The sequence below is a fragment of the Brienomyrus brachyistius genome, chromosome 14 (assembly GCF_023856365.1).
Source record: "Brienomyrus brachyistius isolate T26 chromosome 14, BBRACH_0.4, whole genome shotgun sequence".
Lineage (NCBI taxonomy): Eukaryota > Metazoa > Chordata > Actinopteri > Osteoglossiformes > Mormyridae > Brienomyrus > Brienomyrus brachyistius.
The window spans coordinates 24,521,529-24,544,695 of record NC_064546.1 but is presented as its reverse complement, the minus strand read 5'-3'; the positions used below and the strand labels follow the sequence as shown (position 1 = coordinate 24,544,695).

Below are 23,167 nucleotides of genomic sequence, written 5' to 3'. Positions count from 1 at the left end.
AGGAACATCTGCCCCGAGGCCAAGGCTGTGTGCTTCCTACACTCTGCAGAAAACTCCCAGAGTTTGGTTTACTGAAACTACATGGGAATGTTAAGAGATTTTAAGCCCTGGTTGGAGACCTTCACAAAGAATACAAATAAAAGGTAACCTGGAAATAACAGGAATCATGGGATACAACTGGTAGGGCCGTGGTGCACCCTGGACAAGTCAGGCACGTACACGGGTGCTAAAGTGAATTTCAGGTGATTCAGTCCTCCTAGTGGCACTTGTTTGCCTGTACGCCATGTACAGAACCTTGAAGGCAATCTGTGCAAGGGAAAACCCGCAAAGTCCACAAACAGAGAACAGGAGGCCGCTTCGAAGTGGATCTCCCAGAATGCTTTGCGCTCTGTGTCACGGTGAGAGGCAGAGGCTCTCTCACAGCACCATCGTGTTGCCACTACAGAGCGCCTGGCCTTTGGCGCACGTGGCGCACTGTGCTGCCCACAGCTGCACCTGTCCCAACGTCATATATATTTAATCCGAACTGCAGTGGAGAACTCTTATCGCCGTGGCGACTAGAAGCTAGCATAAATTAAAAATACATGACACGTGCACTTTGTTCCTCTCATTTTAAAATGCATGTAGCGGCAGATAAATGAATATAAAGTATCAAATACAGAAAGAGACAGCAAAGACTAACCCAAGGATGAGGCGAATGGGAACGAGCAACATTGCTGAATCGGAGGTAATGTTTCAGGCAACCTGCAACGCAATGAAATGGAATAGAAAGGCTCCCACATCTCTGCCTGAGTACTTATTTCCTACTGTTAGTCACTCCCTTCATGGCTCACAACCAGCGATTTTGTTATGACAACACCGCCGATATCGATATAAAATAGGCAACATGTGACCCTCCCTCGTCTGTCGGCAGCAGGCAGGTGAACCAATCATATCATTGAGCAATGGTGTAAAGTAGTACTTGTCTGGGTAGGACAACATGACGCCCGTTGCTATAGATGACAGCCAGCCAAGGACCCTATGCCCGTGGGGGTGTCCTACGGGAATGAACAAAGATTTTTAAATTCTGGAACACGCCTTAAGTGTTCAAACTGATTCTAATTAAACAGCCTGTCACTTCGAAGTTTGTTAGGCAGAAACTTCCGGAATTCTTTTTACATGCGTCTAGTGACTCCTGATAGGACGTGCAGCTGAAATGTAATTCGCCGGTAGCATATTCGGCACAACTGGCCCGGTCAGACACCAAGCTCATTACGGGTTTTGTTTGAAAAAGCACATCGAGGGAAGAAATCCAAGGCAGAGAGAAGTGCCTCATTAATATTGCACGGAAACATTTACCTAATAACAATTAATTCCCCCTATCAGCCGGTTCTCAGTGGCTTCTTGCAGATCAGGGTGAACATCCAGACCCTGGAGCTAGCAGCGGCGATTAAGGGACGTTTAACTCAGGCATGGCGTTTAAGAGGAACGGTGGCTGGACCGTGAAAAACGACCGGGCTCCCGGCGTGAACTTGACCGATAATGGAGTAAATGCGTACAGCACGCCTTCCCGGCTCAGTGGCGGGCAGGTTTGTTGACGTCGCTGCGGCTTGTGTTCTTTCCCTCATGTTACCGACCATGATTGAGATGGGAGTCCCAGCTCTGATATTCAGTGATGATCTAAAGCCACGATTCTTTTTTTTTTCTTCTTTTTTTATTCCCGCTAGCTGCTCCATTTGTCCGAGCGGCGAGTCATGACTCAGGGAGATGGCCGCGCAGAATCGATTCATGTGGTCGGAGCCTTCGCCCCATCCGAACAGCAGCTCATTGCTCAACACGCCAAGCCCGACCCCCCCCCCCCGAAGGGCTCTGGGGATGGCTTGGTTAGTCAAATGATCGATCTCCGAGGATGAAGAGGACACTACGGCCGGTGCCAAACGCTTTTCTTTAAATTATAATCCTTAATGAATTGATCGGCACGTATTCATCGGCCTCACGGTCTCACTTGGTAAAATGACACTTTTATACTGTATAAGCACTGGGTTTGGTCGACGGAAAAAATCATAGTGAACTATAGATTTACTCAAGTTGTTTTTGTTTTAATATACCCCGAGTCGCCAGTCGCAGGTTCTGATAAATTACCATGGAGACCAATAATATTTTGCTGATATATCATTTCCAAAATTGGATGAAATGTGGAGTCTTTTCACAATCTACAATCTATGAGTATTTTATGTTTGGGTACAATTTTGATCTCAATCTAAAAATAGATTTTTTGCACACCTTCAATACCCAGAATGTAATCTAATAATAGGCTTGTTTTCAAGCTTCTAACCCCGTTTAATGATCTGTAACCACAATTATCTTGTGCCGAGTTCTTCCCAGCTACAGGAAGAGAACATGGGAGGGTCGTGTGTGCGTCATAAGGCCGATCAGCAGGGGGCGCCCAGTGTGTCCTAATGGCTTACTTACAGTACATACCGCACTTCGTTGAGCCCCCTGGGGCAGCCTCGAACCTCATGCCGTGTCTCAAAATGCAGGATACTTTGTTGTGCAAGTCCACAGGCACCCTACAGGGCGGCGCCGTGAAGAAGACATCATTTTGATGGCACAAAACGGCTTAAGACCCAATGAGAGGAATTAGACTCATTCATTTCATGAGGTCACAGGACCCTAGATCAAATCTGGAATTTCAAAGAAGCAGGAGACTTGGAAAAAGATGGGATTAACCAATCACAAATGTTCAATGTGTGTGTAAGGGATGCTGAGAGCATTTGATATAATTAAAGAAGAAAAAACACACAGGCCAATGAATTGGGAAGACCAGGGGTAGGGACTCCCAGGGGAAGAAAGAACAAGAGGTAGGGACTCCAAGGGGCAGATAGTCCCTGGGACAGAGACTTAAAGGGGCAGAGACTCCCAGGGGCAGATAGAACAAGAGGCAGGGACTCCAAGGGGCAGATAGTCCCTGGGGCAGAGACTTAAAGGGGCAGAGATTCCCAGGGGCAGATAGAACAAGAGGCAGGGACTCCAAGGGGCAGATAGTCCCTGGGGCAGAGACTCAAAGGGGCAGATAGAACAAGAGGCAGGGACTCCCAGGGGGAGATACTCCCTGGGGCAAAGACACCCTGGGGCAAATACTCCCAGATGCACACACACTAGAAACGGTCTCTGGACGGCATGCGCTCTAAGCAGCAGATTGGCACGCATCCCGCAGGTCGATGTAAACGGATTATTAAAATAAAACAAAAATCCATGCTGGCAAGTACATACATGCGACGTTCTCGGGCACAGGGAGTATATGCATTAGGGGTAATTGTGTTACAGAGAGGCCTGGAGCACGAGAGCCCCTCTGCGCCCACATTGGGGGAGGGAGCGGAGTGTCCCAGGGCGATGGCAGGGCGGCCGAGGTCTCGCTGAACAGCTGTGGGGGTGGGGCAGTGTGGGTGGGGGCGGGGGGGCATTATCAGTTTAACATTTTGCAGCAAGGATGCAGACCGGGGCTTGCCTTAGTAACATTGTCTCTGGACCAGTGGGGGGTTATGAGGGTGGCCGGAGAATGACTAAGAACAACATCGATTTAGATCCACTGGTATCAGCGCCCCCAAGCGTAAGGGCTGATTTCCCAGTGTGTAGTGCATTCGCTGACGTTAGAACACGAGGCAGTGAACAGCACGGCCAATCCCGAGCAGGAGGCTGCCATCGAGCTCTGCTCTCGCATCAAACGGGTATTTCCTGCAAATACCCTGAAGCCTTTCCAGCCGCCTCGGCCTCGTCCCTCAGATTTGTAGCCCTGACTCTCCTCCCGGATACCGTCATTAATTCCGGAGAAATCCGTCGCCTTTTAAAAAGAAAACATCCCTTCAGGAACTCCGGCAGAGGGCTTCGAAAGCAGCCTCGGAACTGCTAATTGGGCCGTTAAAATGCACACGCAGGCTTCGCCATTCAGAACATTAATTACCAGCTGAGATGCTCGTGACGCGCTAAGAGAGCGTCAATCCCGTGATGGCTTCACCCTTTCGTTCCTTTTCAATTCGTCACGCCTGTAGCCCAAGTCACACTGCTAGACAAAGTGACTTTAATTTCCTGTTTATACTGCTGGATATTTGATTTGGACAATTTGTGGCAAGTCCATCCATCCATGATCCATCAGTGGCTTGCTCAAATATAGCGGGAGAGTCCCTAGATACAGACGTCCTGGGGGTTAATGAGTTCTTAACCTCACAGGCCATGTCCTGTCACCTGTCTGTGATAAAACGTCGGTCCTCAGGTCTGGTCACCCTCATCAAACAGTCTGAGAGAGGTCAGTGTTATTCCGAAATCACTAGCTAATGTCGCTCAAATGCGCAGCCGCACATCTCCTCCTGGAGCACGTCCAGTATCCCTCCCAAACCTTTCCTGATTTATTCCGGCGTGTCCGACTGGGTTGGCTATTACCCATCAGGAGGGAGCCCCAGGAGGATGTGCTTCAGCCCCGGTATCGCCCGCCCGCGCAGACTCGCCTCACTCGTTCACACCTGCCAGCTCAGCAAATGAGAGGCCATCGCAAAGCAACAAACGATGCGGGGGAAGGGGGGGCATTAAGGAGGATCATGGGTAATCTCACGGACCATATGCAGCCAAACCTATTGGTCTCTTTCACCCTTTGGCTCCTGGCTCTGAAAGGGCTCAATTCACAGCCGCACGGCTGACAAATAACACACTCAAGTATGTAACGTTCACTTTTATTTACTCCCAGCAAAACTTAACAGAGCTGTCTTTCTTCACGTTTACTGCACAGCTGCCTTTGAGAAATGAGGACGGTAGCAGCAGACCTGCTTCTGTAAAATCACAGAGAGTTCCTCATACTATATGTAATACACAGACTGAGGCACACACTCGCAGGCCGTGTGTTTAGCTATGCAGTTTTGGCCACGGTTGGTTCAGTGGCGATTATGACTAATGGCATTTCTGCACTAATTATCTGTATTGTGATTTTTACTAAGGGCCCGGCGACTGCAGATCAAAGGACGTCAGGCGATGGCAGGGGATGCGCTGGGACCCACTGTCCGGTTTGAGCAGTTGAGCTTCTTGTTTTAACCCATGACAAAAATGCACTTAAGTTATCCTGCACTTAAATATGGAGACATTTCAGGTTCTGGGGCTCGTGGCAGTTGAGGGAATTGTCCAGAGAAGGAGCGATAACCTCCAGCAACGAGCATGGAGAGGGATGCCAGGGCAAATAGGTCTTTGCCGTTTTATTTAGAAGATGGTTTATCCAAAGCAGTGTCAAACAGTCACTGGAGCAATTTGGGGTTAACTGGGGACCTAAAGGTGAAATCACTCTTCCAGTTTTGGGATTAGAACCAGTTTCCTTCTGATCACAGGCACAGTGCCCTAACCCTCTGAGCCATACACTGCCCCCCCCCCCCCATGCTCTAGGTGGGGATGCACAGTGACCCTTCTGTACTGCATTAACACAGTGCTTTACTGTTCTTTAGATCCACGCAATGTCCCTTTAATAATTGGTGCTTAGCACATGAGCTCAGCTTGGTGGGTCACCGGCCGGTGCAGGTGTGGCCTCAGCAGAGCCCATGTACCTGTTGCAGCCTGCAGGCGGGTTGGAGGGACAATAACAGTTTGCTGGCCAGAAACGTGATTCTGAAGACGGCTGAGGAACGGAGCGAGCGTGCCGGCGAGACGGAGCGCAGACGCTGCCGATCCGCAGACTCCGAAGCGGCGCCGTATTGCCCTCAAGCGCCTTTAATGCCCCTTGATGGCAGTCGTTAGCACGCCACGATGCCTCACAAAGGGCGGCGGGGATCCGACAGGCTGTCGTTATGGCAACCCCGCTCACAATCACAATGGAGTGCTCAGTCGGGTCGCCCCTGCCAACACTGTCCTCTCTGCTCGCATTAAAACGGCGATGTCTTCAGTCGGCGGAGCAGCACAGCGAGGGCCTGCGGGCCGCGGTAGGACCCATGTGGCATTTTTTTTTGGCAGAGCTAATCGCAACCTTGCAACACAAGTGACTGCGAGGGGCTTTTGGAGAAGCCCTATAAACGCTTCAGCCTAGATCAGTGTCATCTAGGATCCCTGTCATCCAGGCCACTGCTTCCCAGTCCAGTCTGCGGGGGCCCCAAGACGGTCCACGATTTTGTTCCCTCCCAGCTTTGGGCTGGCAGCAACAGGCTGCCCTTGGCACCTACCCCAGGGTGCTTCCCCCTGTTAACCAACCGGAATGTAACATCGCTAATGTAATGCAGGAAGTCAGTGTGACAATTTCCTTCGTTATAATTAAATAAATGAATAGAAGAAAGAGGGGAGAAGCCCCACTGCTGTAGCCATCAGTAAAATACTTAATCACTCAAATACCCATATAAATGAATAAAAACTGTCACAGAAGTGTGTAAAAATCTCATTCACACAAAAAAATGCAAAGGTAATGCTATGTGCATGACGTATTATGGTTTATTCCTCCGTTATGTGGGTGGGTTTTATTTTTTCTGGGCCACGCCCACTTTTCCCACATATCCAATCAGAGCAGCATCTCTGACATTCCCACATTTGTGATCGTCAGGTTTCCCATGAGCCAGCAGCGCACTGGAAAGCATCTGGAAGCCAAAGTTTCTCTCTCACGTTACAGTATGTCTGCGGCCAAACAAACGGGAGCCAGCCCAGATTCCCAAGGGCCAAACTCTCTCAGACAAACCCCCCTGATCAGCACCAGAGCCCTTAGCAGATGATCAGCGTAGCTCGGTAAGGCTTCCCACAATCCACCTGGCTCACGCACCGCTTTCTTCCACGAGATACACACGTTGTAGCTGTGTTCCACTCGGAAAATATGGCAGGAGTGGAGGGGGGAGGTTCTAGCAGGCATCAGTGGTCTTAAGATAATGTCACATCCTATGAAAGATCGACTTTGCCCTTCAGACATAAATGAGGGTTAAGCACATTTTAAAAACCACTTTCCATCACAGACAGAGGGACATTAACATGGTATCAGGCCCCCCTACTATTTAATTTGATGATGTCAACCAGACGGGCAGTAACTTTTTGAGACCCCTTTTTTAGAGAAGACCCCTGCGCTTCAGCCTGGGAAAGCCTGTGCATTACGTGCCGTTAATCACGCAGCAACGATCTCCACTAAACAAGACCTGTCTCGTCTCTCTCAGCCACTGTCTACCCCACCCCCACCCGGTGAATCCACCAAGGTCTCAAAGACAGGAAGCCTCCTTTGGCCAGTCGCTGACCTCCTGGCTTTGGCTGCTGGGAAATCGGCAAAGCAGCAGGCAGAGTCGAGCCGCTTAAGGCTAAAAATACCGAAATGGGCCTCGTCTCGCCCGGTTCCGTCCGGCCCAACACAAAGGTCACAGGAATGGTTATCGGAACGAACCTGATTATGTTTTAATCCAATATGCAATCAGGAGACTATTGATTTTTAACATGAAGAATTACCCAAATGACTTGGAGCGAACACAAGAGCAGCCTGGCGAGAGCGAAATGACGAAAGAAGCCGGCCATTCTGATTAGTTGTGAAAACGTTATTTCTACGTTCCGTAATTATATGCTGACACTGGGCGAACATTTTTGGAATTGAGATCAGTCCCAAGATCAAGCTTCTTTAAATTAATATGTCCAGTGCAACCCTGTGAAAATAACATTTTTCCTGACTGCAATTTCGACTATTTAACAAACCCACAACAAGATCATGCGCGATCATCAATCAGCTAGCAGCCATGCATGTACGGTGGCCTTGAAGTACAAAATATGACAAAATTAAGAAAATGCAAAAAAAATTAAGAAAACTACATGTTTTTTAGAAATCGTTCAAAATGAAGGAATCATAATAAATGTATTCTTAATGTTTTTTGGTTTCTTAATTTTTTGAGTTTTTACTTTAGGGGCACTGTACATGTATCACGTCACAGCTGTTAACTAACAGAACATTCACCAGAACTACTGACTTGTATTGTGATTCCCTTCGTCACAAAAGACGCATAGATTCTGTAAGCCATTGAGCACTTGTCTATTGGCAGGGGTGACAGGAATCTATGAAACACTTACGGCCAATCGACCGTCTATAGCCACATACCGACATCATCATCCCAGCACACTGGGGGCTCAAAAATGGCAAAAGCACAAAGACTGGCTGGGACAATGGACAAGAGACAGAATCTGCCTCCACATGCGGGGAGCATGCAGGTCCGTCATGGCAATGAACAGTGAGCAGCATTTATGGGCCTGGTCCTGTGAAAGTTCTACAAAATCGGCAATACAAAGATGAGCGTGCAATCAGACCTTAATGCTGTGCATTGATGCCAATCCCCCCCCGTCGCCACAGGGTGGAACTTCCCTGCCCCCCCCCTCCCCCAGCTACGATGCACAGACATTATAAAGAGATGGGGGAGAAAAAGAACATGGCAACTCACCTTCAGGATCACCACACAGCGTACACTGTGATTCTACAGACGGGAAAGGGAGAGAGAGAGGGAACAGGTGGTTACGCTGTGCTCAGTGGCCGGACGGCAACGCGGGTCAGGCAACAGAGGCGTGGGCGCGAGCTGGGAGGCGCCTCTACAACAGTCAGCGATGCGAGTTCACAGAGAACACAGATCACATGAGGGCTGAGCTCACATCTGACATCAAACAGAACTGCTGAATAATCAGGGCTTTACAGAAAAGGGTTCTGGCCCAAGGAGCCTGACTGAAGTCTAATTACACATTCGTTATCCAGACATCTATACCTGGACCGCTTAACTTTGTCGGGGTCATAGGCCGGATTCATTATATTCATAAATAAACGAAACATGAAAACAAACTCCTTGAAGGTTTCTTGTGGGTGCTGCACCACTACTCTGGGGTGAATATGGTGATTTCTGAGGTACCTGGTCCTTTCTCATCCATGCTACAGAGGTCTGCAAAGACGTCATGTGACACGCGTCAGATGGGATGTGATCTGCACATCCTGCTTCTGCAGAAGCCTAGGGACAAAATCAGCCTCCCGCCTCCCTAAACCCTCACACGATATTAGTAGGGACATGTCCCTAATGCCCATACCCAAATCTACGCCCTTGATCAAAGATGCTCCTCCCCTCCTTCAAACACAGCTCCACAGTCCTCTGACACATTTATAAGGGCTTTGACTTGCTTCAGCACTTTACAACTTGACTGGCAGGGCACCATTTTAAGTCGCATCTCAAGAACAATGGTCCTGAAAGCCCCACGCGCTTTGCTAGGTCTACCCGTCCGTTCATTCTCTTTCTCGTAAACAGTGCCATACTTCTTTCCCATACTTCATCTAGATATATCTGGTGTGGGACAGAACTGTTTACACCAGCAAACAAACAGACATTTGCATCATTCATCACACTTGCTGTCTTTACCTCAGCAAATACGGGCTCCGGCTTCATTAATTATAGGGAGTTCTCACAACAGGTCCATTAGTGTGCTTAACCCCAGCCCGTAGGCCTACAGAACCCTTCCCTGCATATGCAAATGTCAGTTGTACGTCTGCACAAACGGATCTGCTTATAGGCTGCACTGAAGAAATGCTTAACCACGATTGGTCGATTAAGATCAGATGCGTTTTTGCGTGCATATAGACACCGGCTCTGATTGGCTTTGTCTCCCATCAATCATCTAAAAAAGTCAAGACTGCCTATAAGTGTATGTGGTCTCTCATTTAGCCTCTCCCCTGAAATAGCACTGAAAGCTCTTTGTTCAATAAAATGTTTTATTGCTGTATTATTGGGACTGGGTGATTTATTACCGATCATCAGAAACCACCAGAGAGGAAACGTTCCCACCAGTCATGAGCGAGTGTGAGTGTAACACTGAAAGCCCAGACGCGTTCTGATTTGATAAGAAAGAAAAATGATGCAGTAACATCATCACCATTGCCCAGAGGAATTCTATTCCCATCCTCTTCACTGCGTTTAACAATTAACATTTCTTTAATGGTGCAGGTTCAAGTCGGGATAACCTCTCTAGCATTTGCCATGATCTATGGGGACACTGCAGGCGGAGCTATTTCCATTCACACCTGTTCCCTGCAGAGTGTATCCAAGCAGTTGTGGAAATTGGTTTCGTTTGTTGCCTTGGCGCGCTTGTACTTCAGGTGGAACATGGACCTTTAAATTTCCTTCACAAGCCTCTCCGAATTAATCTTCAAGTTACCCCCCTTCCCTGAGGTGACTGAGACCCCCCCTCCCCGCCACTATGGCCAAACCACCATTGAAAAGGTTTAAGCACAGTTTGTTCATGCTGACTGGTTACAGTTTGTGTCCTGCAACGGACTGGCACCCTGTCCTGGGGGCTTTGCACTGTGCTGCCTGGGATAATGCAAGACACCTCCCCCCACCCGGTGACAATGTTCTGGATATTGATGTATTTCACTGTGGGCAAAAATGCCATCTAAATGAATAAATGTATATGGATGTGCAATTAGGAGATGGATGGATGCAGGGAAAGAGTGTGCAGTATATTTAATTCTCATCCATCCATCCATCCATCCATCCATCCATCCATAAAACAGCCAACCATCTATCTTCTATAATCTCAAATTCAATGCAAGGCTACAGATAGCCTAGAGCCAATCCCAGGAACGCAGAGCATTAGGCAGGGGAGTCTCTGTAATGGAATACCCGCAAAACAATGGACACAATGTGCAGGACAGCCTATTACAAGCCAGGAGACAGAGGCCACCCCTGAAATGGAATTCCAGCTTATCATAGGGCAGGAGACAAGGGAAACCCTGGAATGAGATGTCAGCCTATTACAGGCCAGGAGACATGGGGCCACCCTGGAATGGGATGTCAGCCTATCACAGGGACAGTGGGAGGGGGGATCCTATGGGCACAATAAAACAAGCTGTAACCACATAAACATTACACATGACTATGGAAACACTCCAGCACACCCTTGATTAAACAGATGTATTTTCAGATTGTCAATCAAAGCCAATTTCCAGCAAGAACACAGCACATAGTGAAACATCTGATTAAAATCCTGTAATTATCAGGCTCACGTGCCTGAAGAATTAGCAAGTGTTATGTATGATCAGCTGTCGCTGATTATACACTTAGGGAACGGCAAGAAAACGCAAACGCTATGCAGTGCCTGTTAAGTGCTGAGCAAATGGCTCTCGCCTCCTTTTTATGTTATAAAAAGGAGAATGTCTTAAAGAACAATGAGAATTCTTTACACATTGCCCTATTTAAGTCGTCATATTTTACACAAATTTGTTCGGGTCATTTTGTTGGGAGTAATTAAGTTGTGTTGAATTATTAATACAGTGCGATAACAGCAATATATTCCTTTTGTTATTTTACAATGCGGTTCATAAGGAACACAAGGAACCTGCTTTCTCACACAATTTCGCACTTCTTGCTTAGATTACTTTCATTAAGGGTAAAAAAATCCTTGAATAAAAATGGCTATATGTATGTGTGCAATTATTCGAAACGAAAGCAATTATTCAGTCTGTACAGGACATTCTTCGCAAGTTTAGCACCGATTTCTACGAACGCCTTCTGAAATAATCGTAATGTTTTACGGTTAAACTAAATCCTACTTAGATTTGACGAAAACTACAATCTCTAGCACAGATCTCACTAATGAAGTGAATAGCTATCAGTTTGTAAGGTCCCATCCCATTGTATTTTTGAATCAATGAGCCCAAAAGCCATCCACCAATGGCCTGTGGAATACAGTCTCTGATATGGATGCATCGAAAATTCGGCCACCGAAAATTGCCAAAAATGCTTTTCCGGTTTTCGCCCAAAGGACCCTTAAACACGGCCGAAACAAGATGTTTGTGATGACGCAAGCAAAGAACCATGACCAGCACACGCTTGGCTGGATTAGATCCAACATGTCGGCCGTGTGGTTGTATTTTGAAATATCAGAGCAGTTTGTAAAGCATGTAATGCTGAAATTTCAAGAGGGGTGCTTATGCAAATATTCAACGATGGGATTAATTTATCATATGAAATCAAAACATTCCAATCGTCATGTTGATTATGAGACGAATGTGGCACAGAAGAGGAAAACCCCTCCCAGCACACCTACTCCATCTGTGGCGGACGTTTTTGGAAAGGCAAGAAAGTAAGTCGGAACAGAGTAGCCTACCTATTATTTGAGACACTCTCTTGGAGAATCTCATTAAACATATCAAAGAACAAGGCTACATTCCCCTCATCTGGTTCAGACAGGCGGGCCCTTTTTTCTGAGCTCTGCGCTCCCTTTCTTGCGCTGTGCGCTTCTCCGTATCTAAGCATGTTCTTCGTATCCAACGCAGCCTGGATCATTTCTCATGCACGCTGCTTTATCCCCACATCCAAGTAATGATCTTTAAAACGTGGATCAAGTACAGTCGCGATGAAGTGCAGGGGATCCGAGTAGATCTCAGTAAAACGTGTGCCGACAGACTAAGAGAGCACTTTTCATTCTTTTCACTTCGCGGTCCGTTTCAACTTCTTTGCTTAGAAGCCGTTATATCTTTCATCAGTTTTTAAAGCACGTGTTCTGAATGCACTTTGTTGTAGTGGTCCTACATAGAATGTTAAAATGCACTTGACTTAATGCAGTTTGTGTTTTATGAGAGAAGATATTTAATTTTACAAATCTTTCAGCAGTCAGTTATAGGCCTGTAGGCTATTCAGGAGTAGGGCCAAGTAAAACATTTTATTTTATATTGCCCATTGTTGGAATGTCGGCATTCAGTGCTAAATAAATTTTGTTCATAGCTTTGTAATTGATTTATTCTTTGAAGCATGAATATTAATTTATGCAATTGCAATGCCTTGACATTAGTGAGGTAAGTACATACAATTCCAGCCATAACAGCAATGGTACAAAACGTTAGCATAATAATTTCTTTCAGTGTTTCGGTTTTTGGCCAAATGTTTGCTCATTTTCGGTTTGCAGTTTCGGTCAAAAATTTCATTTCAATGCATCCTTGACCTGAAGTTTACGTATTTTTGCCAAAACTAATGTAGGCGTTACACATTTCTGTCAGATTTACACCTCGTGCAAGGTGAGGCTGGCAGTGTAACTCCATGGATGAAGTCAGATCAGCCCCCATGTGCTCACTCTGTCGAGTAAAGCGAAGTCGTCCGCTAAACAATGCGGTCTGGACCAAAGTGTAGAGGAAGGACACATTCTGCTTTTTGTCAAATGATCAGCTTATCCGGAATGCAGGCCAAGGTTCTAAATGTGTATATACATGTGAATTTTTTCCTATATACAGTCAAACCTCGGATTGCGAATAACTTGGTTTGCGAGTGTTTTGCAAGACGAGCAAAATTTTAAAATAAATTTTAACTTGACACGAGCGAGGTCTTGCAATACGAGTGTTACATGTTCATTTTGTTTGCCGAGCGTCACGTGATCACATAGTTCTTCTCGTTCTCTCACTGCGGGTAATCGTCTCCCATGCTCTGTCTCAGTCGGCATCCGTCACTCGTATAGGCAAAATTTAGTAGAGAAGCACCACCCAAATAAGGGCGTAGCAGTGCGAGCGATGAATCTGTTTAATGACAATGCAATGTCCACATTTCCGCGAAATCGAAAAGGAGGCAAGAGCGGCTGTCATTGGATAGGTTCCTTGTTAAAGTCGCACAAAAAGAAAAAGATTCCAGTGAGCCAATAGATAGCAGTGATTCCGTTAGTTATAGTGAAAGTCGTCCTACAAAATAAGCCTCCTCTTCTCTTCTCTCTCGTCTCCCTCACACCATCCATGATTCTTTTCAAAGGTAAAGTGCAGATTAATTTGTTTTATGTATTTTTACTTTATATTTTGTATTAATCATTTTATATGAATATTTTTGGGTTCTGGAACGCCATAACGTTATGGAACGTTATGGAAGTTTCCATTATTTCTAATGGGAAAAATCGCCTTGATATACGAGTGCTTTGGATTACGAGCACGTTTCCTGAACGAAGTATGCTCGCAATCCAAGATTTTACTGTGTGTTGTCACTTTCATGCCAGGCGTCAGTTCCTCACAATATCAGCACTTCGATATGAAAACCAGTTTTCCATCTAGAAATTGCTAACAAACTAGTTTGATGAAATTGCTATGTAACTAGGTTATCAGCCACCAAGGGAGCAAATTAGCAACATATTTATTTAATTTCTTGCCAGTCAGTCTGGAGCTGTAAATAATTATGAGGGCTCTAGTGGCATCGGCTACAGACGGCGAAAGCCATCGATCGCCGTTAAATGCCCATCGATCGCTGGTCCTGCTTGCTCACTCACATCGATAAGCCCGTTTTGCTAACTATGCAGTTATGCAGGGCATTTTTAATTAGTGACAAGGACATTTAAGATTGAAGAAAGGGGGAGATCCTGCTAATTTTGCACATGAAATCTACCCTGAAGTCACGCCAGGACAAAACATGCCAGGCAAATAACGGAAATCATATGCTGTCCCCAGCCTGAAGGTTACACTAACGTACAGGGAAATAGAAACTGAAGCAGAACTCATTTCCTGACTGTGGGCAAAGATGAAAAACCAGGGTCGTCAACTCTCACGCATCTGGCATGACACTCGTGCCTTCAGACTCACACACTAACGCAAATCGTACGGCAAATCTATATTATTCCATTATAAACCTAAAATTAGCTACATCAAAAGCACTGGGTCAGTTTGCAAACCCTACAGACTCTTTGCAAGGTAACAAAATTGCATACGTAAATACGTGTGCATGAGTGTGCAGATTTGTCTCGAACTGAAAACCTCACACCAGCCAGCTAACCAAAGTCCTCAACCCCAAAAAACTAATCAAAAAAGTTGCACGTTTCTATCAGTCATTATAAACAAATCAACCTTCAAATTCTTTAAAAATGAATACCAAAGTTGCAGTTGACTGACTTGATTTACTGGTGCACAATTAGCAGATAAATTGTGGCAGAATCACATAAGCAGTCAAACACACATTGTTTCGTGTGCAGCCCAGTTCAAAATTAATATTCTAAACGAATGAATTTCTACATCAATGAACAGAATTTGTCTCACACACATTAATGCTGATATGTAGGTATATGTGCACAGCGGACAACGGTTTCAGTTTTCATTCAGTTGATCTTTGCCTGACCATGATCCTACCCGCTACTACCTTCTCCAGTTCTATAAGACATCCTGCCCCAAGTGACAGGCCAGGGGTTGCTTCATGGCTTCAAACCCCAACATCCAGCTACACCCCAGTGTGTCGAGAATAATTACAGTGTGTCACTAGGTGACAGCTGCCCTTCTCGGTGACCGCACTCCGTTCGCGACAGATGGGGAGAATATTCTTGGTGGAAGACTCAATAATTGCCAGAAAGTTCACTTGATGGGGTGCTTGTGTTAAAAAGCACCAACTGGCCCCCACCCCCCCCCAGCCTCCATGACCTATGATTTCCAGGATTGGGAATGAACAAAGAACACGGATCGATGTGTTCCATGGGGGAAGCGTCATACCTGTACAATCACGATATTAATTACATCTCTGGTGTCATTTTTGGGATCGCTGTCAATTGCGTACGGTGTGCGATCTCCCAGCGGTCCTCAGAACATCGGCCCGTTTACAACAGAAGAGCCTTACAGGCTATCGGTGTGTTATCTGCGCTAAAATGGTCACACTTGGTTGTGGCTTTTCATTCTGGTCTTCGTTTTGACATTCTGGTTTGGCTAATCGAGACAGATCTGGCAGACACCCCCGCAGGCATTGCGCTATTATCTCAAGCTCCCTCGTGGTGTCTGCGCCCTCGTGTCCTGTCCCGAAACCCCAGACAGGCCCGCCACCCATAGAGAACATGAGGGGAGGAGTAATTCAGGAGCAAAAGCAGAACCTCCCACATGAAACATCCCTTCCTGTGACCTCCCAGGTCAGTAAGAACAGGAGAGTGTTGTGCTCGTCACGTCGCGACGCACGGCAAGTTACACGCTTCCCGCGCACATCTGTTTATGCTGGGCATGTCATTGCCTTTCCAGTTGGAGCAGCACTAGAGGCCCAGACAGAAGCACCTTCCCTTTGAGGTAGAAAGCGAATGAATACAGGTATGGTAATAATAAGATTACACACACCACAGTGAAAAAGTTTGCAGCCACCACTATAAAACCGCACTCCTGCATCTGCATGTAAATGTGTATTTATGTGGGCAGGTATTAGTATTATTTTGGGGGGACAAATATCGACTAAATGTCTGGAAAACGCCGGTAACTCCTGAAAAATCTACTTTGTAGAGACTTCCAGCACATGACAAATGCTTCTTTAAAAGTCTTAAGGTGTCACGAAGTGCTAAAATTGCCTTTTAACCCAGTGTCTGAGACACGGGTTTCTGGGAAAGCTGGAATGGCTCAGCACCAGTGATCGCAGTGGGTGTGGGGAGGTCGGATCAGACCTGAACATTGCCGGGCCAGTGCCAGACAAGAGAGCGGAGGTAAAAATTAAGGAGAAGAAAAGATGTGTTCTGTAAACAGACGATAAAGTCCTGCTTGGACAGAAAGGAAGTGAGGGAAGACAAACAGTGTAGAGGTGCTGAGTATCACGCTGACCTTTGGGAGATAATGCAAAATCCACCAGACTGGAATTACTGTCATAAAAGTGACAGTACCCCCCCCCCCCCCCCCCCCCTCCACGCAAAGCTACCCCAGCATGCACATACCAAAGGGTGTTTTTTAAAAGGTGCTATATGAACCCTGAGGGCTGTGTGTTGACCAGGATTGGTATTTACTGTATTTATCTATATTTTTTAGCGTCTACACTTCTCTATTGTGTATCTTGTGTGTTGTCTTTAATCTCTGTCTGTCTCTGCCCTTAATTGTCTATTGTAACAGCTGTGGTCGTGTGGCAGTAAAGATTCTGATAGTGATGTGTGACCTTAATTTCAGAGTTGTGGGGGGACACCTGTGGGTCAGGGACATTGTCCCATTGCAAGCCCCCCCCCCCCCCAAACCTTGCCTCTAACTCCCTGTAATGTCCTAAGACCTCCGATCTTTTCTCCATCAGGCGTGAGGGTCGGTCAAATTCACCCCCATTCTTAGTGATGGCGTCCATCACTCACCGAGCCACTGATGCGCTGGGGTGTGGTGCTTGGCCCGTTCGCTGGGACCCTTCGCAGACGACAGCGCCAAGTAAGCACTGTTATTGATGGGCCCCTTCACACCTGGCCCTCCCCCCAGGCCTTATTGGAACATCTATCTCGTGGACACAGCCCCCCACCATGGCCACCGCAGCCCCACAGATGGTGTACATGCATCATGGGTCAGCTGATGCGTACGGCGGCTTGTCTGCCTCGAGTGCTGGAAGCTGGCCACCCCTTTCCAAATGATCCACCACAGACCACGGGACAACAGTGGAGAGAAACGGACTCGCATGGAACCCGCAGGCTCGGGTACAGCCACTCCGGTTTGCACAGCAGCACAAGGACTGGCATCCAGCAGCCGCATTTGCCTGTTGGCCACAAAAAGTTACTACACCGAGAGCCCTAAAGTGAAGCAAAAACAACAAACACGCCCCTGAATAAACCTTCTAGACAGTCATCTCCGCAAACTTCCAATCTGTGCAACCTAAACATAAAGTGACAGTATTACCCTTGGGCCATCTAAGAGCCTGCCCCTTTACAATATACTCTCCAGCTGGCAAACCATTCCTACACACCAGTGTGATCCTCCAAGAATCTCCTAAGATAGCCGAGCATCAGGACACTATGGGTGAATGAGTGTAATTAACTTTAGCACATTGAAGATAGTGAGATTAAAGGTCTTGGTCCTGACTAATTAAAGCTAACGAGGCCAGCGCACCAGGCAAGAAGATGCAGCTGCTACCACCATTGCCGCTCGGCTGTGTGACTCCTCCCATGGGCTTCGACTGCACCAATCACGGTGAGACGAATCTGATTGGCCACACCCACTAAGACTCGGAAAGTCAGATCCCCGAGCCCCATGCTTCGATCCTCCCGGACTTGATCACGGGGGGGGGGGTCTCCGATTCCTCCCCAGCCTCCCTGGCTTGATTACTCTGCTGCTCTGCTCTTTGACCGTTTTATAGTTTGAGGGTGGAGTTCGTAGCTTGCTTTATGTCGGCAATTCATTTAACAGATTGCGCTCGATTCTGACGGCGGCTCATTGGCATCTGTGAAGATTTACAGGAGACCGGCGTTCATATTTTAGGGGGAGAGATGATGGAGCCTGCTAGCTAAATCACGCTCCATCATCTGCCCATGAGCAGGTCGCTTTAAAAAACACCTACAGCTCCAAAGAACGCTTAATAGCTGTGAGACACTGAAACAATCACAACAGCTAATGGTCTGTGTTTGCGTGTGTGCCTGTGTGTGCCTGTGTGTGCCTGTGTGTGCCTGTGTGTGCCAATTCTTACATGTATTTCCTCATCTTTCAGTACCTTCAGGCATGTGTAATAATTATAGGGAAAATCATTGAGCTCCACCGAGTTTAAAATCACAATCTAATTAATTCACATTTTTAGGACAAAACAAATTTACATCAATTGGTAAGACATTGAGAAAATCTGGATTTTGGAGAACATACGATAAAACAGCCTTGTTACTGAAACGTAAACAGTGATTTTACGATGAGACATTCTGAGCAGAGTAACACAAACTCACACCAACTTCTAGAGTGTGAAGGAAGTTCTGCTCACGAGGGAATTTATATGTTATTCATCTGCGCACATACAGTGGGGCAGGATGTCGCCAAAGTTTTATGGGTCTCTCTCCGTCCTCATGGTGACGGGGGGCACCTCAGATGGTTAATAACGGACTGCATTACCATGCCTGAGTGAGTACCAGGAAAAGGGCTCCGGTCCTCAGTAACTTAGCAACCGCATCAGCGGTATGGCTCACGTCAGGCTGCAGAGCACAGATTAGGGGGACACTCTAGCAGACCGGGGGGGCGGGGGAGGGGCAGCTTAACACATTGAAGGCAAGAGGAAAATGCTTGAAAGCTGGTTAAATGAAAGTAGTGTAAGTGCAGCCCCATGACTGCGAGGTGGTGGTGGGGGCGCGCAGTCTGCACATCCACGGTTACGCAGCGGACGGCGGCATTGGGGATCGCAGACACGGTTGCCAGGGCGACGCGCGCCGAGCCTCCGCTCAAGAGGCTTGCGTAATCTCCCGCAGCAAATATGCACAATTCTGAATGCTGATTCCATAAGTTTCCTGAGCTTTGTCCCAGTTCCTGGGCTGTTAATAATGAAGTAACTCGGATGTGATTCCGCCCTCAGCGCGGAGTCTGAGCTCCGCTCTTCCTGCCTGGGGACTCCCAAGGAGAGGGGAGCCCTGGAGGGACTCCAGTCTCGCTGCCCAGTATAAACACTGTTGCCCTCCATGTTGAGATGCCAGCATCCCACGCAGCCCAGAGTAACCCGTGGAGCCCAGAGTACCCCGTGGAGGCCAGAGTACCCTATGGAGCCCAGAGTACCCCACCTAACCCAGAGTAACCCGCGGAGTCCAGAGCACCCTATGGAGCCCAGAGTACCCCGCGGAGTCCAGAGTACCCCACCTAACCCAGAGTACCCGCTGGAGCCCAGAGTACCCCACCTACCCCAGGGTACTGTGTGGAGTCTGGAGCCCCCTATGGATCCCACACATGACCATCTTCTGAATCTCCGCTGGACCATACCAGCATCCTGGCACAAAAGCCGACCCCATTTAGCTGGGAAGACTGGGAGAACATAAGGCGCATGCAGCACCAAAGATCACAGCCCTCGCCTGCAAAGTGCTGCCTGCTAACGAGAGCTTACTAAGGCCCATATGGAACTCCTTCCACACCGTTTCTTAATCAGCTCCTAACCAGGCAGATGCACCCAGGCAAATATGACCCATGTGTCCACGCTGACTAAGGCCCACTCCAAGCCCGTGCCTGGTCCCTCTGGAGCCAGAACTAGCTACCCAAAGCACGGCTCCAAGCTGTTGTCAAAACACATATATTTCTGGGATTTCCAGGTGCAGGGTAACCCAATTAATACCCCCCCCATGCCCCCTCAGCTCCTCGGATTCTGGGGGACTATTGTAATATCAGCAGGTAGGGCTAAGCTGCGCCAGGACAGAAGATGATGCCTCAGCCTTCAGGCCCATGGCAGCATGTAACGGGGGACACTGCATTCGTGCTACTAGATCAGCACACAGCAGTTACACAACCAGACGTTTCTAAGAGAGAAATGTGGATTCATTCATTATTAACAACAACGTGTTGTATTTGAGAGGTCTCTGTGCGGAATTAATGGAGTTGAGAGCTTGGCGGTGGACTACCCACAATGCAGTGCATCAGTGATCAGACTGAATTCAGCTATCGGCCTCCAGTGCCAAGACAAACCTCGCCGCTTGGCAAAAAAGCCCTAGCGGATGCCCAGAGCCATGCCCCCCCAACCATCTGCACTCCCTGATCTAGCTAAACCGCACAGCGGCGATATGCAGATCACCGTGCCCCGTTCACGCCAGCGACCTGCCCAGGCTCTGAATGCTCAGCGGCGGAACACCGGCACTAGCGACATTAAAGGCCTGTGCTCACTGCTGCGGCCGGTGTCCGCTGGAGCCCCTCTGTGATTTACCGTCCACGCCAGTCACAGGGAGACTGGCCTCCATGAACACACCCCCTTTTACAAGACAGTCCAAGGGTCATGTGGGAAGGCCGAAGCCAATCAAAGCCATCGAAGAACAGAATAGAAAGGGCTGTGAGAGGCGGCCATTTTTGCTTCATGGTATGTCCCAGGATATAATTAATATTGGAAATGGATGGATGGATAGATATAAAACCCACCTTCTTTTGAAAAGATGTGTACCTGTGCGATTAGGCTGTTACGAAGGCCTTCATCTCTTGCATAAACACAAACAAATGGGCTTCTTTTAACCAGAGGACTTAAGTCACAATGTGAAAAGGCCTGCTACTAATTTACATGTTTTTACTGATATATATCTATCTGTGTGTATGTATATATCGCTGTCCCATCCAACTCTCGCCCAGTGTGCAGCCCAGGTGAGTGTTTCGGCCAACAGCTATCGGCAGGATGGATGAATGCATTTTTTTATTGCTCACTAAGCAATATTCTTACTGTCAGCTTCGATTCGGAAACCGATTAACCTGCTCCTCGCTAGTTTAATTAAGTTTCTGAAACAGATAGTGGAGGCCATCTCTACACGGTCAACATGAAACCGAACTGAATTACACTGTGAGCACAAACAGCTCCACGAACCTTGCATCAGCTCTCCATCTCATTCCAATCCTACCCTCCAGGCTCTATTGCCCTAACAGGGGATAATCTCTAACGGACAGCCCAATGCAACCCCATCGGTGACGGACCAAGGAATGTGCTAACGTGCTAACACACTCAAAGCGGTTAGAAGTCTAATTCAGTGATTTTCCAAAGTCAGTGAAAACCCTTCCTTATTCATTACACAACAAAAATGTTACGGATCTGTTTTTAGAAGTTGTGAGCAGAAAGGCATGACCTGTAAAACTCACACTGTTCTCCAGAGGAAGAAAAGCACCGCACCAGAAGCGAAACACCCCGAAAGCAAACATGTTTAGCCTTGGTGAACCTTAGCATCTGCCAAGCAGGAAGGTGCCCTCACAGCGAAGTAACTGCTGTCACGCAGTCAGCAATTTACATCCCGGAATGAGAGGCAGCATCTCCTGGCACAGCAGCAGCCTTGAATTTAATTAAGTCGTGCCAACCGAACGCCCATATGTGTAACAGGCTGATGATTCACTCAGGCATGTTTGCGGCATAAACGACTTAAACTGGCACCGTAGAGTGTTCGACCCGTAAGAAGGCTTACACGCAATCAGCACAGCGTGTCCCCAACATTTTTTTGATGTTCTCAGGACTGTTTCGGTCTCAGTTTTCAAATCCACACTGTTGCTACTACAAAGCAGTCACATTTCATACATATTTTCACGCCCCTTTCATGGACGACAGGTGAGTTGCGAGGTCACAAGGTCCACTCTGGAAGCCAGATTAATTCGGTATTCTGACATAAGAATCCACAGCACAGACAAGTCTGCGTGACTTACCAAAGATAAGCAAAAAGCTGTCTCATTGCCTCTTTGTCATTTACATATTTTGCAGACGTTTTTATCCAACGCGACGTACAATTGGAAAAGCAGGATCAGCCAGTTAATGAAACGATTTCGTTTAAGGGCCTTGCTCAAGGACCCAAAAGTATAGCTTGTACTCATCGGATCAGCTGCAGGGTCACACACCAAACACTCTCCAGGTTAGAAAATGTTAGGGACCAGAGGATGGCATGCTGTATGAACATAAAGAGACTTCTTAGTGTACTAGGCCATTCCATAGGAGACAGTGGACAAGCTGATCGCACTACTGACAAAGTCTGTTCTCCTAGAGATCATATATTGGTCAAGAACCTCCAAATACCAGGAGGGATCTTTCAATTGTACCATAGGTTAACTTTAGTAAAGACATATAGCTGCACACAGTGCAGTATATAGTCACAGGATGATGACTGATGAAGACAGGCTGAACTTAAGTGTGACAGGCCACCAGTCAGGCGCGCCGTGACTCAGCATGTTCGGCAGACACAAATTTCACGAGTAACAGGAAGCAAACGGCAGCTAATGAACAAAAACAATTCACTCAGCCAATGACCGGATCAGCCATGGGATCAGCTCTGGGATGATCGTTCAGAACTGTAGCCTTAAATAAAAGGCATTTACACCCGAATGACTGGGGAAAAAAAAAGCCACACAGTAATACATCGGGCAGGTGAACACGGTAAAAGTTGCTACGCTAAGCTAAATGTTAAGAACCGAGGCTACGCTACCATAAAAAAAACAAAAAACAAACCTAAGCTAGCCAATAAGGGCGGCCCCTTCCCAATATGGCAGGGGATGGAGGACAGACACTCATTACCGGATTATGGGGAAACTGAATCATTTCCTTCTGTTTCTTCTCACCGCCGACTGCAATGGCGTCATGACGCGCAGGTTCCCCGCAGGGCCATCGTGGATCACAGGGGTCATGAGCACCAGTACTCACCAGCAGGGAGCTGTGGACTTTACGTGCCCATCAGTGCGGCTAATGCTAACCCGTCACCATTGCATTATACTTATGTAGCAGATGTTCTTATACAAAGCAATATCTTTTTTTTTTGCAAAAGCAGGGTCACATAATCCCTGGAACAATTGGGGGTTCAGGGCCTTGCTCAAGCCAGTGGTAAAATCACTCTGCCAGCCCTAGGATTT

General features: G+C 47.3%; 1 protein-coding gene across 5 annotated transcripts in view; it reads right to left on the bottom strand.

The window, feature by feature from the left end:
• LOC125707903 (disks large-associated protein 2-like) overlaps positions 1–23,167 on the bottom strand; it is a 140,825-nt gene that overhangs the window by 65,031 nt on the left and 52,627 nt on the right. For 3 of the 5 annotated variants that reach the window (XM_048975323.1, XM_048975319.1, XM_048975322.1), the window contains one exon: positions 8,391–8,423. The exons of the other annotated variants lie outside the window; for them this stretch is intronic. In XM_048975323.1, the coding sequence (XP_048831280.1) occupies positions 8,391–8,423 (33 nt within the window). The remainder of the gene's footprint in view (positions 1–8,390; positions 8,424–23,167) is intronic. 5 annotated transcript variants of the gene reach the window in all.